This window comes from Capra hircus, chromosome 6 (genome assembly GCF_001704415.2).
Source record: "Capra hircus breed San Clemente chromosome 6, ASM170441v1, whole genome shotgun sequence".
In the NCBI taxonomy this organism is placed as follows: Eukaryota; Metazoa; Chordata; class Mammalia; order Artiodactyla; family Bovidae; genus Capra; species Capra hircus.
The window spans coordinates 16,735,920-16,759,093 of NC_030813.1; the positions used below are offsets into that span (position 1 = coordinate 16,735,920).

At 37.7% G+C, this 23,174-nt stretch overlaps 1 protein-coding gene across 1 annotated transcript in view; it reads left to right on the forward strand.

Moving 5' to 3' along the window:
* COL25A1 (collagen type XXV alpha 1 chain) overlaps positions 1-23,174 on the forward strand; it is a 195,045-nt gene that overhangs the window by 149,987 nt on the left and 21,884 nt on the right. The window contains exons 11-16 of the mRNA XM_018049912.1: positions 4,898-4,951; positions 6,916-6,942; positions 9,596-9,640; positions 17,824-17,856; positions 18,289-18,324; positions 23,075-23,119. Of these exons, the coding sequence (XP_017905401.1) occupies positions 4,898-4,951; positions 6,916-6,942; positions 9,596-9,640; positions 17,824-17,856; positions 18,289-18,324; positions 23,075-23,119 (240 nt within the window). The remainder of the gene's footprint in view (positions 1-4,897; positions 4,952-6,915; positions 6,943-9,595; positions 9,641-17,823; positions 17,857-18,288; positions 18,325-23,074; positions 23,120-23,174) is intronic.

The following is a 23,174-nucleotide window of genomic DNA, read 5'->3' on the forward strand; positions in this document are numbered from 1 at the left end:
AAGTACAATAAAGAAAAATCCATCAATCTACCTGTAGTTAAGATGTTAGCTGCTATTTTTGTTTATTACTATCTTTATAATGTCCTTAGTACTTGTGAATATGAGATGCATTCAGAAACAGATGAATAGATTATCCGATAAACACGAGACTATTTCTCTACATGCACACACACACATACACATAAAACCTAATTCCTCTTTTTTGGTCTATACTTTCCTGATATATTTCTCTGTATATGTACTTTTTATACTGTATTATGTACAACAATAAAGTAATATAACTAATTATTTGAGGAGACCTCATGAGATTAATAATATTCTGTCCTCATATGCTAGAAAATACTAATACACTATATGATGTATGCTTTATTCTTCATTAAGACTTTCCTTTGATTTCTATTTATTATTCCTCTTTATGAAGAAAATTTTGCTCAAAGAAAAAAGTTCCATCTCAATTAGATATCCTTTCAAGTTATTTATGTAGATATCTCTTTTCTCACTCAAAAATAAGCTCTCTGGGCACAGGCACCTGCCATGTCTATTTCATTTTTATATCCCAGGAAACACTCTGCTCAGAGTAAAACATGTAGCAAATCTTCACTAAATGTTAATTGAAAGAATTAATGACTTCCAGAATCCCCCTGCTTGGCCTTGGTACTCAAAGTTGTACAATGTTTCATCTGTAACATTACATTACCACAACCTGGGAAACTAAATTTGAACAATAAATAGAATGTTTTGTAACCTCCTAATCTGAATTTGAGTGTATTTTTCTTATTATAACTTTTTAGAAAGGTTAAATGCTATGAGTCACTTTTCCTTCTTTTTCATCTTGCCTTGCTTCATTCAGGAAACAGCCTTATTCAATTTTTAGCTTTAAAATCTTGCTGGATACCTATTTAACCTTACAAAGTATAAATGTAGACCTGAACTTCAGGAAGTTCTTATTTGTACTCATTAAAATAGCCACAAAAGTAATTAAAATTATGATATACAATGCTGATGAAGTTGGGAAAAAGTAACAGAGTGGGTGCCTGGAAAAGCAGATAAAGCTCAGATCCTGTTTGGAAAGCAACTTTGAAATATTTACATAGATGTTTAATTTATCTTTAACAGCAAAAATTGGAAACAATGTAAGTATTCAACAATTTGGGGCAGATTAAACAAATGATCAGACGTGACTTTGATAGATGATAAACTATTTATAAGACACAAATACAGTGTAAAACCAAACATGCAGTATAAAATAATAAAAAATCAGTATGTCAAACTATGTAATAAGTTTACAATTGCTTGAAATATGTAAGCATAAATTTGAGAGACTAGAAGGAAACAGGACAAAATGAAAACAGTTATAGAATGATGGGATTATGGATGCAATGTTTTGTTTCCTTTTACTTTAAAAGATTATTTTAACAAAACATAAAATCAAAGGAAAAAAAGGATCAAGTTTTAGTCCCTTGGTGTTCATATTTTAAGAAGGATGTTATGCAGATACCTAAGCAGCATTTGTCTCCCTTGCTTCAAGATCTCAGCATGTATTTCGTCTGGTTCCAGGGGCTTAACCATTTAAAAAAAAAAAATTCTGGCTACCATAGTTATTCTTTGAAAGTCTAAACAAAGTTTGTATTGTTCCCTGGCAGCATTTCTTGTTTGCATTAAACTATGAGTTATGATATTAGTGCATCCTGCTGTAGGTTCTTTGAAGAAGCAGACTCCGTAGCTCTTTTTATGGTCACATGGTAAATGAGCGTCCTCTTTAGGGGTGTATTCGATTTCCTGTGGAGCTCTTACCCTTGTGTGTGCTCAGTCACTCAGTTGTATCTGACGCTTTGCGACCCCATAGACTGTGTGATCCACCAGACTCCTCTGTCCATGGAATTTTCCAGGCAAGAATATTGAAGCAAGTTGGCACCTCCTCCTCCTGGGATCTTCTGTTCTTACCCTCAGTTCAGTTCAGTTCAGTTCAGCCACTTAGTCGTGTCTGACTCTTTGCGACCCCATGAATCGCAGCATGCCAGGCCTCCCTGTCCATCACCATCTCCCGGAGTTTACCCAGACTCATGTGCATTGAGTTGGTGATGCCATCTAGCCATCTCATCCTCTGTTGGCCCCTTCTCCTCCTGCCCCCAATCCCTCCCAGCATCAGAGTCTTTTCCAATGAGTCAACTCTTTGCATGAGGTGGCCAAAGTACTGGAGTTTCAGCTTTAGCACCATTCCTTCCAAAGAAATCCCAGGGCTGATCTCCTTCAGAATGGACTGGTTGGATCTCCTTGCAGTCCAAGGGACTCTCAAGAGTCTTCTCCAACACCACAGTTCAAAAGCATCAATTCTTCGGCCCTCAGCCTTCTTCACAGTCCAATTCTCACATACATGACCAATGGAAAAACCATAGCCTTGACTAGATGGACCTTAGTCAGCAAAGTAATGTCTCTGCTTTTGAATATGCTATCTAGGTTGGTCATAACTTTCCTTCCAAGGGGTAAGTGTCTTTTAATTTCATGGCTGCAGTCACCATCTGCGGTGATTTTGGAGCCCAAAAAAATAAAATCTGACACTGTTTCCACTGTTTCCCCATCTATTTCCCATGAAGTGGTGGGACCAGATGCCATGATCTTCATTTTCTGAATGTTGAGCTTTAAGCCAACTTTTTCACTCTTCTCTTTCACTTTCATCAAGAGGCTTTTGAGTTCCTCTTCACTTTCTGCCATAAGGGTGGTATCATCTGCATATCTGAGGTTATTGGTATTCTTACCCTTGGTTACGTACAAAGGGCATATCAAAATTTTCTTATAATGGCCATCGTTATTGTAAGTCAACATTTTTGCCATTTTCTCAAGGAAAATGCAAATGATTGCAGTGTAACTTTATAGAGGAAGAAGTTCTTCCATGAGTTAAGACTTTAGCAGTTATAGTACAATAACCCAGTATAATCGTAAAACTTTTTTTGCCCTTTTAGAAAGACACTATACGCTTCACATTGCCTAGTTTATCTGGTAGGTGTACAAAATCATCTTTAAATAAGTTACATTTAGTCCAGGTTTGTATACATTCTGGAGGTCATTTATTAATGAGGAGTATAAACCAAATGATAATAAGGATAGAAATATGCATCACTAGCCCTCCCGATTTCTAGATGCATTCATTCACCAATGCATAATTATATTAAGAGCACAACCTCTTAAGGCAGAGTTGTGTAAATCTGGAAAAATTACTTTACCTTTCTGTGCCTTAGTTTCTTCATCTATTAAAGAGAAATGAAGATAGTACTTATCTCATAGAAATTTGTGAGAATTAAGTGAGTTAATGAATGTAAAATTCCTGGCACTTAAAAAATGTTACCATTTTACTAGGGTATGTGTTTTGAAGGTAACAGCACAGATATGAAAATGTCACAATTTCTGCCCTTCAGGCAGCTTAGAAGTGAAAGTGAAAGTCATTCAGTCATGTCTTACTACCCCATGGACTATACAGTCCATGGAATTCTGGAGGCCAGAATACTGGAGTGGGTAGCCTTTCCCTTCTCCACGGGATCTTCCCAACCCAGGGATCGAAGCCAGGTGTCCCGCACTGCCGGCAGATTCTCTACCAGCTGAGCCACAAGGGAAGCCTAAGTATACTGGAGTGGGTAGCCTATCCCTTCTCCAGGGGATCTTCCTGACCCATGTATTGAGCCAGGGTCTCCTGCATTACAGGTGGATTCTTTACCAACTGAGCTATCAGGGAAGTCCGAAGTCAGGCAACTTAGACAACATTCTTAAAAAATCAACTAAATTTGCTATGAACCTAAAACTGCAGCTTTTTAACCCTCGTTGGAAAGAAACTTGCCCAGCAGTTGAAGCACGTAATAAATGACTTGGGAATGTTTTTAAATGAAATTCTAGTTGCTGTAAGTTTAAGTTCATGGAAATAACAAAAGCCACACTGCTTTCTGTCTTCTCCCAGTTTTATTGAGTTACAATTGACATATGACGTTGAGTTAGTTTTAAGTGTATACCATAATGATTTGATATGTGTATATGTTGTGAAATGATTACAATAACTTTGGTTAACGTCCATCATCTCACATAGTTACATTCTTTATCCTTGTGATGAGAACTTTTAAGACCTACTCTCAACAGCTTTCAGATATACCATAGAGTATTATTAACTGCAGTCATCATGCAGAATATTTTTCCTTTGCTTCTGAGCACTTGAAAATATTTTTCCTCTTCCTCTTTGGAAAACAATTGTTGGTTTGGAGTCTAGAAAGACTGATATACCTCATTATCTTTCTGAAATGTGTCATCTTTCTAGCTAATAGTCATCATCATTTTCTCAAATACCTGTCACTCAATATGACAATGAAAACCACAACCCTGAATGTTTATTTTAATCATCTTTACAGTGAAACTGGGAAGAGAAATCAAAGCCATCTTTATTTTTGTGTCAGATGTGTCTAAAGGAATTAAGTAGATGTGTGTATGCTTCAGGATTTAGGTTTGGAGATGCTCATTTTCCTTAATTCTAATAAAGACAATGACTTAGTCTCTGTTTTCCTGAGCTGAGGAATTGCTTGAAAATTCTCCATCCAGTCTTAAATTTTCAGATGTCTTTTACTCATAAATCAAATATTTACTTGGTGCACCTAGCACCATGCTAGATGTTCATTTCCACTGGTAATTGGCTTTTGCTTTCTTAGTGAAGAAAAGACTGAACACAAGAAAATTAGCCCTCTTGTATCCCTGGTCCATAGCGCATAGAGTTTTGGCCCAACCAAGCTAAGCTGTATAACTAGTTTAACATACTATGTACTTCTTGAGTATTATTGGATGGTTGGTTATATCCTCTAACAATCTGTATAACGTGTTGATTTTGTGTGTTTTACTTAGTAGCATCTATTTTTTTTATTTTGAGGGTGAACCCGGGTTGCCTGGAGCAGTAGGACAGAATGGAATACCAGGGCTAAAGGTTGGTGCAAAGAAAACCAAGCAGAATCATTTGAGGCATGATTTTTCATAAAATTTTAAGCTGTTACAATTTTTTATATCCCACTGGTTTTACTTGGATGGAATCTTTTGTCAATAGTAAAATATGTTATAGTATAAAACTTTGTGACTAAGGAATAAATGATGTTCATGATTCTCATTACATTAAAAACACAGAGAGAGTGTAGGATATGATTGGCTAAACTTTGACTTCTGGGATACTTAACATGAGAAAGCCCGTATTTCAAATAGGACTTTTGTCATTTTACCACTTGATGAATGTATTGAAACATAAGTCACATCCACGCTACCAAGGTTCACATAATTTTTACAAGACATGCTAAAGAAAATGTTTACAGTGCCACTGTGACTTTTCCTCAAGATTTGACCACCTCTAAAACCCAACAAGTTAATCAAATGAAAAGCATAATATTAATCAATTTATTGATCAATTAAAGTGAATTAATTCATTTTAATCAAGTGAAAAGCACAATAAAAATGTAGCACGTTTGAGATTTAAAAAGGGATATAGTCTGCATTACTAAATAGGGAAAAAATGTAATGGAGATTTGGGGGGTGATTCCAAATTTCCTTTGTTTCTGAAGAACAAATGACTCTGTTAAACATAAAAAGATTGGTGACAGTTTAGTCTAAACCAGATAGGCAGACAAATCCCAAATCCTTTGATGAGTGACCATCCCTTGAAGGACAGAACTAATGTCTAATCCCATCAGCTGTGCTGCTGTGTATCCATACCCACAGATGCCCGTCAGCTGATCTTACAGATCACATTGCTATTGACAGGCGCCTAGAACAGACCTAGAATTTATAGACCTGTCCTTTGTCCTGCAGGAGAGGAAAGAAAATATTCCTTCTGGGACTACAGCCATTTTCCTATCTTCTTCCCTCTCTAGCTCCATGCTAAAAAGTCAAATGATAGGAGTTAATGCTTAATGCTTATTCTGAGTACTGTTCCTCTGTTGCTTAGCAACCACCAGGATGGCTGTTAAGCAGTGAAAGGTAACCAGAAATTCAAAAAGCCAAAGGGTCCAGCCAAGTTTCAGGGAGTGAAAAGAGTGTTTCCTTCAAAGTGACTTTAAGAGTGCATTAGGATTTTTTAAAAATGCAATAACCTCCTTAAAAATAATTTTTAAAACAGTGTGACCTTATTGCAACACTTCCTCAAGCTTTTCTTAGGAAGGATATTATCGTAATGTGTGTGATTTGCTGTATATTTACTCTCTGATTCTGTTCCCTGTCTCTTCCTGGGTAAAATGAAAATGAGACTCTTCAGAACACAGTTTTGTGTTTTGGTCTTTATACTGTCATAATCATCATTTTTGCATAAAGACATCTCTCCTAAACTCACTTAGATTCTGCCTCAATCTAGTATATTTTCTGAAAAAAAAAAAAAAAACAACAAAACAATGATTCCTAAAGTACACCTGATTTAGAACCACGGTGGTTAACAACAGACTGAAGAACATTCATGACATTGTGAAAGGGTCTAAGTTCAGGCCTTAGTCATGTCAGGGCAAGATATTCTGGTGAACCCCAGAAATAATCCATACAACCAGGGAGTGCTTGGAATGGAAAATTTCACAGAGGGATGTTCTAGCTCACCTTACTGAGTCAGGGTCTGGTCGGAGTAAGATGTCATAATCTCAGAATTGCCTCAGCATTGTTCTCCTTAGTGCCCTAAAAGCCAGGCTTTGCTGATCATCGTTAGTCCTCGAAAGAAAGGAATTAAGGTGACATTTGCTATTGATATCCATATTCAATTTTCCAAGAAATTCATCATTTGTGTTTAGAAAGCAAGTATATATTGGCAAAATAGAAAATATCACATATAATTTAACTAGTAGGCTCAATATTTGATTTTGTTTAATGTTGCTTAATTAGGTGCTTTATAGTTTAATGTGTCGCTCACTCTGTTCTTTTGTGCAGGGAGAACCTGGAGAACAAGGAGTAAAGGTGAGATGATTCTGCCTGTTTTTAATCTCCTTCCCCCAGGAGTCACCAAACTAAACTGTGTTTATATGTGGATGGATAGATAAATACAGGTATACAAGTATATCTTGGAGATATTGCAGGTTCCATTCCACATCCCTGTGATAAAGTATATATTGCAATAAAATGAATCACATGCATTTTTGGTTTCTCGGAGCATGTAGAAGTTATGCTATACTATAATCCTCTAAGAGTTCAATAGCATTATAACTCAAAGACAGTATGTATATCTTAACTGAAAAATGATGCTGTTAGAAAAATGATGCCTTTTGTCTTGCTTGACACATGGCTGCCGCAAATCTTCCATTTGTAAAAAAAATGCGGTGTCTGCGAGGTGCAATAAAGCAAAGCACAATAAACAAGCTATGCCTAGATATAAATGTAGATAGATATACTGGCCACTGTTTCTTTAAAACTTCTAATTAATGGAAGGAGAAAGTAGGGTAATTCTTATTATGTTCAGAAGTTTGGGTAAAAAGATTTAAAGAAAGGAGAAAGGAGCAAATTTAAACATTCTGTGTCAGGCTTTAAAATGGCTTTCAAAAACCTCTAGGCCTGCAAAATTTCTGTTCTGCCTGCTTGCCGATGCCATTTCAGCACTGTTCTAAGTGTCCATACCTCTATTGCCTCTTAGGTCACTAGGTTAAAGGGATACAGATGTATACCTGCAGCAAACATACTGAACGTTGTCCCACAAAGAATTCCCATAAAAACCTAAAAAGAGAAACAAAAGGAGAAGCAGAGTGCGTATGTTAAATTTCTCTCAGACAGACACCCTTCTTCCCACTTTGGGGAATGTTCTCTTGCTATGTACTTTACCAGTGTTTAAACGTGTGTTGTCTGTGTAGGCAATCACCAAGATACCACATAATGCTCTTCATAAGTGATACGATCTTTCTGACAAATCAGTATCATCACCACTAATCCCAAAAGAAATACATCGACAGATCCAGCAAGCTTTGTGAATTTAACTGTATTTTTGACCATTGTAAAACAAGAATAAAAGAGATTGATTTAAATGGAAGGTGAGCAAAGCAGAAGGGTCACTTTTCTGTCAAACCCTTTGCCTCCTGACCACTCTGAACCAGTTTTCCTAATAAGAAAGTTTGTTGTATTTGTTTTGTTTTTTAACAAAGGGATTTCCAAACAATTTTTTAAAGCATGCTAATGGGCTGCCTATCAAAAGTCCCTCCTAACTGATGATCAGTATATTTATTTGGCATCCAAACAGTTTATGGTAATTAATGTGAAATTAATTAGTCATCAGATGACTCTTTTGTGTAGAAAGTAAGGAGGGGAAAGCAGCAGTGCCAGCACGGTTCCAGGGTCTCATGGGATAAAGTGACTCAGACTCCCGGGCGCTCTGGTGTACCCGTCTCCATAAAAGAATTCCTGAGCAGGTTAGCCTCATGCTTATTTGAAACAAGAAGAGAACCCGAAGAAAAAAAGTTAAAATCTCCCTCTCTCAACACACTTCCTTCTCTCAGGGAAATCATTATCAATAGCTTCTCTCTTATTTTATGGAAAATGTTAAATGATAGAAATGGGACCTCCTATGGGAGACAGAAGGGTATTCTTATGGAATACAAGAACAATAATGCATTGTTATTGCTAATGGCCACCATTAACAGCTTACGTTGTGTCAGATATGGTCCTTGTTGCTTTCGACACAGGAATTATTTCTTATAACCCTGTAAAATATTCTTGTCCTTATGTTGCACATAAGAAATTTGATGCAAATAGATTTTCACTTGCTCGGTAGGTACTGGAGCTGGGCTAGGTCTCTGGCTCCAAAGTCTATGATGTTTCCACTAGAACATGCTGTATGACTTAAAGAATTCAGAATAGGATGCAAAACATGGATAATACACAAATGACTTGTTTTCTACTACATTGCTTTGTGGGTAGAAAGGAGATATCAGTGACGAAATAGGCATAGGAGCTCTCAAAACTAACAAAGGAAGCATAAACTCCTCAGATTATTTTGCTGTGATTTTTGAAGATTTTCTAATAAGGTAAAATTTTTATTTACTTTATTAAAACATTTATTTCTCAATGCAAAACCTGTATGCCTAGATAAGTCAATATTCACTGTACAGTTTTGAGGGCTGTGTCATGCACTTTGAGAGCCTAGAGATTTGAGATGGGCTCGAAGACAGAGTAGAATTTACACAGATGGAAGGGAAAGGAGAGGGCAGGAGTCCAGGAATCAGGAATGGGACAAAGAAGCAGACAGAAGGGATAAAGCAGAAAGCATATGGAGGGAATCAGGAGAAAGTCTTTCTTAGAGTGACTCTTTAAGCAGAGAAAACAGAAAGAGTTAAAGCAGCTCTAAGTGCCAGAATAAGCTATTAAAAGTCAGAGAAATTACTTTCTGTTAATATCATGGAATAGTTTAAAACTATTCAGTCATCTTCATTGTAATAAAGTTTATTTGGACGGGTTGATATCAGGCAGTTGGTCAAGTAAGGTACATTAGGTCTGTTGAACGTTTACAACAGCTATTAATATATAGTGCCTCTCAAAGGAAACTTAAAATAAGGAAAACTCAAAATAAGGATACTCATTGCTGAGCATCACCGCTATGTTTTCATATATTTCTTTTCTCCCCCCTTAGGGAGATGCTGGAGAGAATGGCCCCAAAGGTGACACAGGCGAAAAGGTACCGTGTTTTTCCAAAACTAGGAGAGCATGCATATGAGCACGAATATTATTTCATTTACATGAAATGGGAGATTTTGAGAAAGTTGAGAGATCATAGCTTAATATGACAAGGTCTGAGATAATTTTACAAGATAACACAATTTTACAATAATCGCTTCTACGAGTGATTATTCTATAGGTTCCTAGGTACAAATTTAAATATTTTAAAAGTAAAATGGTACTTCAAAAATTCTAGAAAATGTGTAGCTTGGTTTCTAGTAATATGACTCAAGACAAAAACACCCCACTATTTATGTGTAAATGGAGCACTCCCTTTGTACACAGGGATGTAAAACTAGAGTTCCTAAAGTGATTCCATTTGTCCCAGTTTTAGGACAGAAGATTGCAGGACTGGGATGAGATGTAAGAGTTTGATGAGAGCTGGTGCCCTTGATTAGAACCTCTAATGCAGTCTTGAAAATTTGCCTCGACTTAAAATGTACCAAACCCGAATATTTTGTCAGCTTTCATATTGTCCTTTTTAAAAAATTTTAAACCGTTACTAGCATTTACATTGCAGTGATCTGTGGTTCATCTTCCTACCTCGTGTTTCCCCCCCCCCCCCCAACCCAGGCTATCACAGCCTTTACTTGGTTTCCTACTTCACAGGCGTCTCTGACGTAGAAAGGAAATTTTTACTTCATTTGTGGTATATGTTTAGAATCGTGGAACCCGTGTGCTCAGTCCTGCAGTTGTGTCTGACTCTGTGACCTCAAGAACTGTAGCTGACCAGGCTCCTCTCTCCATGGGATTTCCCAGGCAAAAATACTAGAGCAGGTTGCTATTTCCTGCTCCAGGCATCTTCCCAACCCAGGGATCAAACCCAAATCTCTTCCATCTCCTGCATTGGCAGGCGGGTTCTTTACCACTAACATCACCTGGAAAGCCCAGATGAAAATGGAATAGTCAGATTTAATTTAAATCAGGCTAATTGATGAGACAAGGAATGATTCATTTAGGCTTGTAGTTGAGAATAGGAATGGTCTAATTTGAAAATTATTACTGTACAGATGGATAATTGTTAGTCATAAAACCGTACCCATAAAATAAAGAGAAATTTGTCTTTCTTATTCTTATAAATATTAATAGAAATATGGCGTAGGTAGTAGGGATAGATTAATGACAGTGTCCCTGAGTAGCAATTGTGTTTGTATTCAAGGGGTAGTCTAGAAGTTCCCTGGCACCAGATGCCTCAGTGGTGAAGAACCCGCCTGCCAATGCAGGAGACACAGGAGACGGGGGTTCGATCCCTGGGTTGGGAAGATCCGCTTGAGTAGGAAATGGCAACCTGCTCCAGTATTCTTGCCTGGGAAATTCCACGGGCAGAAGAATCTGGTGGGCTACAGTCCATGGGGTTGCAAAGAGTCAGACACAACTGAACACACACACAGTCTAGATGTTAGGCTAGACTGTCAGTTTCTTGCAGACCAGGGTTTCTTAACCTCAGCACCACTGACATTCAGGGCTGGATAATCCTCCATGGGGTAAATGTCGGATGTCTAGCATCGTTCCTGGCCTCGCCCGCTAGATGCCGATAGCATTCCCAAGTTGTGACAACCAACCTTGTCTCCAGAGCTTGCCAGTTGTCCCCTGGGGAACAAAATTATCCCGCGTTGAGAACCAGTGCTGTGACCCATATTATTATCTGTCAGAGTCAAGTATCACACTGCAATCCACCACAACATGAGTATGTTTTAATACTAATGAGATCAATGGTATACATCTATGACTTTTTGAAATAAAAATTTCAAACCCCAGATATATAAGCATGGATATTATATTTAACTTTCTTGTTTTGCTTAAAAGCAGAGGTCAGCAAACTTTCCCTGTAAAGGACCAGAAAACGAATCCTTTAGTTTTTGTGGGCCATATGGTGTATGTCACAACTACTCAACTCTGTCATCATAGCATGAGAGCAACCGTAGACAATATGTATACTGATGAGAGTGGCTCTATTCCAATAAAACTTTATTTCTGGACACTGAAATTTTTAATTTCACGTGCTTTTCACATGTCACGAAATATTATTCTTTTGACTTTTTTTAACCATTTAAAATGCAAAAACCATTCTTAGCTCTTGGGCCACACAAAAACAGGTGGCTAGCTGCATTTGGCCCTCACAGGCCATAGTTGCCAACCTCTGCTTAAAGAAAGGAAATCTTCTAAGTGGAGAGCAGTTTCTTCAAGTGAAAACAATCTAAGCCAAGTCTGAGCTATGCCTATGTGGATTTATGTAGAGAGGTTTAAGCTTGAGAAGATGTATTTTTAGAGCTTCATATTTTGAACGTAGGCCAATAATTATTTCTTTAATCACACATTTTTAAAATTTAACATTGTAATACTAAAGCAACTTTTTTACTTTGTAAAGGCTAAATTCATCTCAAAGGAATACTGTTTTTATTTTTTATATTAATGCAAATCATTTACCATACCAACTCACACATAGTAAACTCTCAATAAATGTTAGCTTTCTTACCACATGGAAATGGAAATCAACTAGAGTGGTTATTTTTCTTTTTTATCAAAAGGTTTTATTAGTCAACTGAAATTAGGTACAAGAAATGCTTCAGTTAAAACAGAAATCATTTCTATAAACTTTCAATGAGTCTAAACAGAGGGTTGTAAATAGGAATATGTAACATATAATATGTAATCTGACCTGTAGCATTCATTCCCAAGAATGCTGTAATTGGAATATAATTTTTGATGTGTTTTTTAAACATTTCCTGCTTCTGTCATATAATTTGTTTCCAGCATGTTAGAAACACTCTTCTCATGGCCTTTGGGTTCAGTATGTGAAACTCATTCATCATTTACCAAGTTTGAGATGTAAAATCAAAAAATGCTTCTTTTCTGCCATTGATGTAGTAAATTACGTCATCGGCTGATTCACTTTAATAGAATTTTTTTCCCTTTGATCCAACTCTGCCTTTGGATGGTAAAGCAATCTAAACCATTCCAGACTGGTCATCTGGAAATGCTGTGGGACTGTTGAAAACCTCTGGACTGGGTTCTCTCTGTGGCCAGCAGCTACGATGCACTCAGGACTTAAGAATGACCTGCCGAAGACTGATTTTAATCATACGTGGAGTTACTAAGGGAAGGTTAGGTTCTGCTCTTGGAGTGTTAACCTCACCAACTAACGTAGAAATGGATTTCTTACCTTTTATTCCCACACTTGAAAGTAAATGTTGGTGCATTTAAGTCACTTCAGTCGTCTCTAACTCTTTGCAACCCGTGGACTGTAGCCCACCAGATTCTTCTGTCCATGGGATTCTCCAGGCAAGAATACTGGAGTGGGTTGGCATGCCCTCTGCCAGGGGATCTTCCCAACAGGGATCAAACCTGCATCTCTTGGGTCTCCTGCATTGGCAGGCGGGTCCTATATGTATATACCATTGATTACCGTAGTCCATCGGTATCCCTAGGGGACTGATTCCAGGATCCTCAAAGATATCAAAATCCTAGGATGTTCCTTATTTAAAGTGGGGTGGAATTTTCCTATAACCCATGAACTCTCTCCCATATTCAGTTGACCCTTTAACAACGTGGGCCTTAGGGGTACTGAGACTCTGCCACATTTGAAAATTAGGATATAATTTATAAAAGGCCCACCTTCTACATGCTTCCTTCATATCCCCATTTCCTCCATATTGTGGTTCTGCATCTGCCAAACTCAACCAGCTTCAGATCACGTTCAGTTCAGTTCAGTCGCTCAGTTGTGTCCGACTCTTTGCAACCCCGTGAATCGCAGCACGCCAGGCCTCCCTGTCCATCACGAACTCCTGGAGTTCACTCAGACTCGCATCCATCGAGTCAGTGATGCCATCCAGCCATCTCATCCTCTGTCGTCCCCTTCTCCTCCTGCCCCCAGTTCCTCCCAGCATCAGAGTCTTTTCCAATGAGTCAACTCTTCGCATGAGGTGGCCAAGTACTGGAGTTTCAGCTTTAGCATCGTTCCCTCCAAAGAAATCTCAGGGCTGATCTCCTTCAGAATGGACTGGTTGGATCTCCTTGCAGTCCAAGGGACTCTCAAGAGCCTTCTCCAATACCACAGTTCAAAAGCATTAATTCTTTCGCACTCAGCTTTCTTCACAGTCCAACTCTCACATCCATACATGACCACAGGAAAAACCATAGCCTTGACTATGTGGTACTACAATATTTACTGTAGATGTTTTTGGGGAAAAAAAAATCCACATACAAATGGACTTTTGCAATTTAAACTCATGCTGTTCAAAGGTCAACTGTACTTTAAAAAGCATCTCTAGATCACTTATTCGGAGAAGGCAATGGCAAGCCACTCCAATACTCTTGCCTGGAAAATCCCATGGACAGAGGAGCCTGGTAGCTTGCAGTCCATGGGGTCGCTAAGAGTCCGGCACAACTGAGCACTTCACTTTCACTTTTCACTTTCATGCACTGGAGAAGGAAATGGCAACCCACTCCAGTATTCTTGCCTTGAGAATCCCAGGGACCGGGGAGCGTGGTGGGCTGTTGTCTATGGGGTCGCACAGAGTCGGACACGACTGAAGCAACTTAGGAGCAGCAGCAGCAGATCACTCATTATACCCAATACTATGTAAATAGTTGCCAGGGACCCAGAAATTCAAGTTTTGCTTTTTGGAATTTCCTGTAATTTTTTTCCCCCTAATATTTTTGATCTGAAGTTGGGTGAATCCACAGATGCAGAACCCAGGGATATGGAGGGGCAACTGTATTGTTAAGCACAGAACAAGGACAGGGTTTGAAACTTTGTCTCCCTCTCTCCTAGTATCCCTGCATCCAGAACGTGGCTGGCCCAAAAACCGATGCTCAATAAATACTTATTGAATGAATTAATGAGTGATAGAAATGTCCCCACATTCACTTCATTTATCTGCATATCAGTGTTGTGTTTAAAAACAATCACAGCCCAAAACAGAAACTTTCTGTACTTGAATGATTGATTTGTTGCTGTTGTTCAGTCCCTAAGTCGTGTTCGACTGTGACTCCATGGACACTCCAGGTTCCCCTGTCTCCCCGAGTTTGCTCAGATTCATGTCCATTGAGTCAGTGATACTGTCTAACCATCTCATCCTCTGCCACGCCCTTCTTTTGCCTTCAATCTTTCCCAGCATCAGGTTCTTTTCCATCAGGGCCTTGTAATGATCAATAGCAAAATCAAATTCATTTACCACAAGTATCTTCTGAAAGTATTTTTCATTTTATGATTTACCCTTTCATTTCAAAACCAACGAATTTATGAAGCTAAGAGTATACTTAGACACAGTTGGGTGTTTTTCCTACTTTAATCCCGTATTCATTTTTACTTTTAGAGGAAAGAGGATTATAAACACTGTTTTATTTTCACTACAAATGGCAACTCATTCCAGTGTTCTTGCCTGGAGAATCCCAGGGATGAGGGAGCCTGGTGGGCTGGCGTCTATGGGGTCGCACAGAGTCGGACACGACTGAAGCGACTTAGCAGCAGCAGCAGCAGCATCGTCCTTTAAAATGTTTAACTTAGAAATGTCTTCCGGCGGTTGCCTTGCCACTTTCTAAAAGTTATAAAAATTCCTTGAGATTTCACAGTTCTAATTTTTGAAAAGAAAATTGAGATATCACTTATAGTTGTCCATAAAATGAAACTACTCCAATGTCCACAAATAAATCAGCCTTTCAGGAAACTGACCTTTTCTTCATATTCCCTTTCTCTTAGAATTAAATCTAGCCCTTATTCTCATTAATGGATTATCCAATCACTTTCTGCCTTCAATGCTGGAGACCTGGGTTCGATCCCTGGGTTGGGAAGATCCCCTGGAGAAGGGAAACGCTACCCACACCAGTATTCTGGCCTGGAGAATTCTATAGACTGTTTAGTCCATGGAGTCTCAAAGAGTCGGACACCGCTGAGCGACTTTCACTTTCACTTTCTTCTTTTTTTTTTTCATTTGCTCTTTAATTTTTTTTTTCTTTTTTTAATTTATTTTTTTCTTTTTTAAATTTTAAAATCTTTAATTCTTACATGCGTTCCCAAACATGAACCCCCCTCCCACCTCCCTCCCCATAACATCTCTCTGGGTCACTTTTACTCTCTATTAAAACACTGGAATGAAAAAGTTTTTATCTACAGTTAATACAAGCAACTTCCTTTTATTTACAAGTTTACTACAACCATTATCCCTTGTTGTCAAAATGAGATACACCAGTAATTCTTCTCTTATCCTAAAAAAAAAAAAAAAGCACATGGCGATAGCATTTAAGAAGTCCAAAATTCAATTAGCCTCAAGTTGCTTCAATATCCTCGTCTATTGAGAGTAGTAATATCTGTCCTATCTCTTAGGAGTGTTGTGAGGTAAAAATGAGAAAAAAAGGGACTTAGCAAAGTCAAACTTGCTTTTATGAATACAAAGGTCTTATTGTGCAAACTTTTGCAGCCCTGACTCACTGGTATTGATGGCTCTCAGATTTGATTTAGTAGAAATAGAAATAAGTACTATTTTATTAACCACATTTATTTCACTTCCCATTCAGAACTCAATTCAGTGTTAATGTTGGGGAAAAGAAACCAGTATCATTTTATAATAAGACAGTGTTGGGGGTCCTCTTCTATATGTTTCATCATGTTTTAATTTTTCCTTGAGTAATAGCAACTACAAATGTCAAAGAAACTCCTATGTTTCCACAAATAAGCTAATTTATTATTTTCTTCTCCTTCCTAAGCTCTTCTTTTTCTTCCTCAAGGTTTTTGTGTTTTTCATTTTGATTCTTGGCTATTGACCTGCTGGAAAACATTCTTTCTGAGATATGTTCATTCATTCACTGTATATGTATCCAGCATATTTTATTTAGACACTGCATAAAAATAGGTACTGAGCCTGCCCACATGTGGCTGATCTTCTAATGGAGGGACAAAGAAAGACTCGGCAGAAAACACACGCACATAATCCATAGGCAGTGAGCATGCAGGACACGCAGAGATGCTGTGCCGTGAGACGTGGACATGAGGGGCGAGTGTCTAGGTTGGTCGGTGAGGAGTTGAGGTGAAGCCACTCAAGACTTGAACAGACAAGCTGCCAGCCGTGGGAAAAGAAGACAGCAACTGAGGGAGGGAGCAAGTACCCCGTGTACAGAAGCCTGGGGTTTGCCTCTTCTCTAGAAGAGACTGATGCGCAGCTGTGGAACGAGGAGGCAGCCTCTGGGACTCTGTGAGCACTTGCGCAGAGAGAACAGCCGAGGAGACCCCAGGAGGTGTCTCTCTCCTTGTGGCTGTTTCTGTTTTCTTAATAGTCGTTGTCTACATTTGCTCCCTCTTGTTTTCCTTGTAGCGTGTTCATGAAAGAGAGGACCAGAAGGAGCTTGGAAATCTTAAGCCTTTGTCTGGCATCCCCTCAGAAATAAGCAACATCCCAAGCACCCCTGAATTCTCTCCCAGCAGCGTCTATCTGCCCTTGGAGAGCAGATTTGCCTTAGGAATGTAGTCACTCTCCATCCGGATGGAATACAATGCCTTTTAGAAAACCAGATTCTATCTCAAGATTTCCTCTCAGATCTTCTGTGGGTCCACCCACAAGTCATCCATCATCCTGTAACTTTCTGGTGACCGTGTCACAGTGAAATAAGTGTAGGGCTAGGAAAAAACGTGCCGGTCTTAACTGTGGTGTGCTTCACGAGGAAAGCAAACTGACCGGCTCCGTGGCTTTTTCCAGCTCAACATCATTAACCCTTGGACTTCATCTACTGAACTCTGACTTTCTAAAGACCAAAAGAGTTAGGGATCTCCTAGCAAATGATAGCCAGTGACATTAATAAATTCCAGAAATGGAGAAAACTAAAATTCCAGATCTGTTAATGTATTGCTTTGGAATACAACTGTAGCACTCTATCAGGGGAAGAGATTCATATTCATATATTTCTATTTATTTCAAGGAATGTAGTCCTCATGTATTTTGCATTCAAAGTAGTTTTATAAAGTATACTGTTGATCTTGGAAATTATTGACATCTTCACAGCCATACGGATACAAATTCTTAGGGAGCATAGTTTGACCCTTTAGTCATGGCATTTCCCATTGGCGCTCCTGTCAAAAACGGCTCTCTGTGTGTTTGTGTTTCCTCTCCTCATAACTTGTAGAATAATCTCTCCTGGGTTTCTTTTTAGGGTGACCCCGGATCGTCTGCTGCAGGAATTAAGGTAACTATATGCTTGCAAGCGTTTGTACCCCAAGAGTTACAGTTTTGACTTTCGTATGTCTCTTCTTTCTCTTCTCTTTTACCAATTTGGATGGTTCTAACTCTGTTTCTATTCTCCTGCAATAATTGGCTTCCAAACACAACAGGGAGTATCTGCTGGAAGTCTGATAAAGGCTTAAACAATCCCTTCCTGATTGGTTTTAATGGAAATGTGTGTTTGTACGTAAGCTTTAGACATAGTCAAAGCAGGGGAAAAAAAAAAGGTTCCTATGTCTAGTAATATAGAGAGTAATAGAGTCATTTACTCTATTACTCTCTATATTACTAGATGAAATGCACGTGTCGTCAGGGAGGCTGAAAGTGTCCAGGGGTCTAACGGTTCTGGAGAGTTCTTTTAAGACTGCCTTTTCCATCTTTGGTTTTCTTTGCCCAGGGAGAACCCGGAGAATCTGGTCGTCCAGGGCAAAAGGTAATATCCCTATTCTAGTGTGGTTTTAGTACTATTTTATATTCACCATTTTACCATGTCTGCTATCCACTGTGTAATACGAGACCAACTATTGAAAATGATACTGTTTTCATGCTTTGTATGCAGTGTTATTATTTTTCATATTTAAAGGGTTGATGCTGACCATAGCAAAAGTACAAACACATTCTGTATATGTGAAAGGAAGTTTTATGAACTAAAGTCTGCATGTATTGAACTGTTTAATACTAACAAGGATCATCTGGGTTGGAATGCCAACAACTTATCTTGCATGTTTAAAGATACTCTGCATGTTTCTATCTTTCATGAGAAGAAATGAATATTTACTAAACTGTGTCAGTAGGGGATGATGGACAGTTCTTTTAAGATTATATTCCTTTCCTCTCATTTCAAATACTTCCCAGCTGATAGTTTTTTATGTGAATAATATCTACCTAAGCAATGAATGTTATGTTGCACAAAGAGATTTGTTCATGAACTAAATTTTAGTTGTAGACACTAGCCAAACCACTTTAACCAATCTGTAGTCACATACATTAATTTTCTTTATCATTTGTGCCTCACTTTAGTGATAAATTAGAGGACATACAGTGAATATGTTTATTCTCATTTGAGTCTGAAGCTGGAAACAACTGTTAGTAGTTTATCATCTAAGCATCTGGATATCAATGCCCAGTGCAGATTTTAGATAACAGATGTAGCTAACAAGTAAATGTGAATTCCACACTAGGTTAAATCTCCTAAGATCATGACTCTGCCTTTGTCTAGCAGTAACTGATGTTATAGAGAAAAAACATGAATAGAGACATAGAATATACCTCATTAGTATAAAGAGAAAGAGAGAATAAATCCCATTGTAGTAGTTTGGAATCTTAAAACCTAACATTCAAAACTATTCCCACATTCTTGAAGTTATTGAGAGGATCATTGCTTTGTTTAAACACTTAGGATTAAAGCATTTTTTGAGAAGGTCTTTCACATCTTTTAATATGTCCCTAATTTAAAAATAGGTTTTTCTCTTGAAATTAAGAATCTGAGAGAAATGATTCATTAAGCCTAGTTTGAGATAAAGATGAGACTTTTCTGAAGAGCCCAGCAGAACGCTGCAAATTTTTCTGTCCAATGCCTAAAATTTCCTACTGATTCTTTATGTAAGAAATTTGAAATTAGTGATGTCACAGAGGTCCATGATCTGTTTTGGTGTGAAAGAGCATCTGACTTTCTCTAATGAACTAATTTTAAGTTCCTTAGTCTTTAAAAACTGAAGGCTAAATTTAAACTGCTCTCCAAATCTGTGATAAGGTAAAAGAAATGTCTGCAAAACTGGAGTGTCTGTTTGAAACACAAAAGCAAATTTGCTATAATTTCATATAGGTTTCACTATTTTCAGGGTAGAAGATCCAAATTGATTTTCAATTGGTTAATAAAACAGTGCCTTATCATGATTACTTAAAAATACATTTTAGATTCATTTCTGAAAGTTTGTAGGTTTACTTATGGAAACATTGGCTTTTCTTTGCATTTTATTTAAAACCTGTTTTAAATTATATTGAAAGAATTAGATTATATCTGAATGAATATGTGTGTGAATGAGTATGTGTATGAATATTACAACTCATCTGAATGAAAATGTGCCCTGAAATGAGCAATATCTTTTTCATCAATATTTAGGCCAGATTCTACACTTTGATGCAATATCAGTTTCCCACAAATATTTATGACTCCCTTTGTTTAATATCTGGATTTGGCAATACTTACTCCAACATTGATTTTAAAGTAGAGTGTTCCTGTGCTTGCTGGTTGCTTAGACTGGAAAATGACAAACAGAACTGAGTACAAAGGCCATTCAAGGACTCTTCAACAACATTTGTCTCACCACTGTAGAACTGTGTTGTGGGTTCTTTGATATTTAAGCTTCTGCACTGGGGATGTTCTCAGAAAGTAGAGGATACCCTGACAGAACTGAAGTGCATTGATTAATTCTCCCCTTTCTGGTATTTTGCAGTATGAAATTTGTTTTTTAGTAACATTCATAAATGTAGGAATGATTTCATTTCAGTTTTTTTTTTTTCTTCTATAAACTCAACAAGAGAGTCTGTGATTGATATGTGAGTTAGGGTATATGTATTATAAGGTGAGTGTGTAGATTTATGAAATAGGCATTGTGTTTCATCACATGAATTTTTCCTTCCTAACTTCTCCACAACCAGTGACATTGGTGGTAAGGTGGTGAGCCTACTGCCTATCTAACTTCTCCACATCTTTTTGAAATATATATATATATATATATATATATATATATATATTTAGTTTTAAAAGAGTGAAAATGCTTGTTGCTCCATTGAAAGGGACCAGCACAGTGGAAGTATAACTAGAAACACCAGGCATTGTCACAGGGACATGGGGTGAAAGCAGAGAACTGACTTTAACAGTAGAGTAGGTCTCCAATAATGGAGAATAAAGAATGAAAGGGAGAGAAAAAAAGAAAACCAGAAGTATAATGTATCAGTATAATCAACTTGGACAAGTAGTCTTTGAGTGGAATAACAAAGCAATTCTTAGTTATGACCCAGACCTGACCTTGGGCTATACATGCCCAAGAACTCAGCTCAGAGAAGCTCTGAGTTAAGAAATAGGCAAGAATGGAGACATTAACTGAAAAACGGTCTCTTAATTAAAAGATAAGCCTTGATGGTGTAAAGATAGAAAATTTATATAAGAAGAAACATCTTCCTAAAAGTGTTAAGATGTTTCTCGAAGGGTCAAATTAAATGTTTTATAATCTTCTATTATGTGAACTTTTAAGTAAACATAAATTTGGAAAGGTCAAATTTATAAAAATCCAAGACTATGAAATATTAATTACTGAAATATTTGTTCATTAAATAGTACATTTATTACCTTTATACCTACATATATATGCATATGATATAGGGAACAGCTAAATGCTCAAACTCTGTAAGTATTCAATCTATATTATAAAGTATTCCATAATGTCTTATACATCTTTCTCATTGTGAGAAACATGGGTGTGTGTCTATGTATGCATGTGTACGTAAATATCTTAGTTTAGTCATTGATCTTTTTATTTTGGTGGGAGGGAAGAGTTTAGTGAGAAAGCTTTTGGAAAAACAGTGTTACAACCCATATGTTTCCACGTGTCTTAAATAGGATGTCTTGAGTTTGGGGGCGGGGCTTTTCTAAGACAAAACAAAACTATGAACTTGTCAGCAATATGCTTACTTTTATTATTTGCATATTATACTGCAGCTTACTGTATTTTCAAGGGTCTTATACTTTTTTCTTCGTAAAAGAGAATCTTCAGTGAAATATGGATAAGATCATTCTACTAGATCTTGCTAAAGTTATTTATTGAAGGGGAAAAGGGAAAGAAAAAGGGAAATCAAAGGTATAATGTATCTGTGTAAAGTTTAATCTACTTGGATACGTATTCTTTGAACGGAATATCAGATTCTTAATAATCATTCTTTCTTCTCTGGCTTAATCTCATCTTAGTCTTGTTCACAAGGCAAACTTTTATTCATGTAGTTTCAAAAAGAATAGCTTTTCTTTTGCATTCCTGAAGCACCTTTGACCTAAACCATTTCTATGTCTAATCCTACAGCTTCATATAAACAGCATCTGAAGTCATTTTGTGATCATACCAGAGCAAATGATAGTTCTCCCTTGTTTGAAAGTAATAATATTAAAGATTACATGTCTGGTTGCTGTTAGTAGACTTTCCTTGAAATAAGGATTGTTCAAACGTTTAGACTAGAAGAAGTCTGATGCTTCTGTCTCTTTAGGCATCATTGTCATTGCACTGGCTTGCAGTCCTGAAACGGTGCGACCCTTTCACCGTCAAATCTTATTTCCACAATATTTGGTCACCTCAGCCCAACACAGGATGGGCTTTCATTTTCTCTAGCAATTTTTTTTATGCTTTTTTAGTGGAATTCAGGAGATTTTCTAAGCAATAGAACTTCCTGTCAGTATACTTTGTGCTTAAAATAATGTAGACGATCCTGTGAAAATGAGAAGATTTAGCTTGACTCCAGGGTGCTCACCTAAAATGTGCCACTTAATCTCAAACCTGTATTCAGAAACAGCTGCATGCTTAGCTCTCAGTAGCTAAGCAGGGCTGCCCCGACTCAACAATTGTCAGCTACGTGGGCTGGAGTTCAGTATAATGTTAACCATGCATTTATCTTCTCATCATTCAGGAATGGAAAAGAAATACTGTTATACTTTTAAGTGAGGAAGACTTTTCATGTGTATTGTTTTGATGTGGCCATCTGTTCATACAGCCAACTCTTGATTATCTGAGGTAAGAGGCCTCTGGAGTAGGGTGCATTGTTCAAATGCAAGTAATCCTCGTTTCAGCTGATAGCTTCAGCTTCCACAGCAAATCATTTACCAGACATTAATAAAACATACGGGTTCCTTCTCCTTTTCTCTCTCTCACCTTCTGGTAGTAATGATGATGAGCAAGGAACTGACAGGGAAAGGGAAACTCCTGAAAAACCTGCATAAGGGTCGCCCCATCCCTGAATCAAGAGTTGACTGAACTGTATAATCTCACCAGATGTCTTGAAACTAGACAGTATATATTTTATATATATATGTATACCTACAGCAAGAATTCAGCTGGGAGCGTTTGCCGTGTTTTCTCAGATACTGTACCTGAGTGAATACTGTTCTATAATGCTGTGTGATTTTCCTGTCTATGTAGGGTGAACCAGGGCTTCCTGGGCTTCCTGGACTTCCGGGGATAAAGGTAAATACGCACTGACAGTCTTGGCTTTATAGAAATGTAATTGCGGGAGTCACAA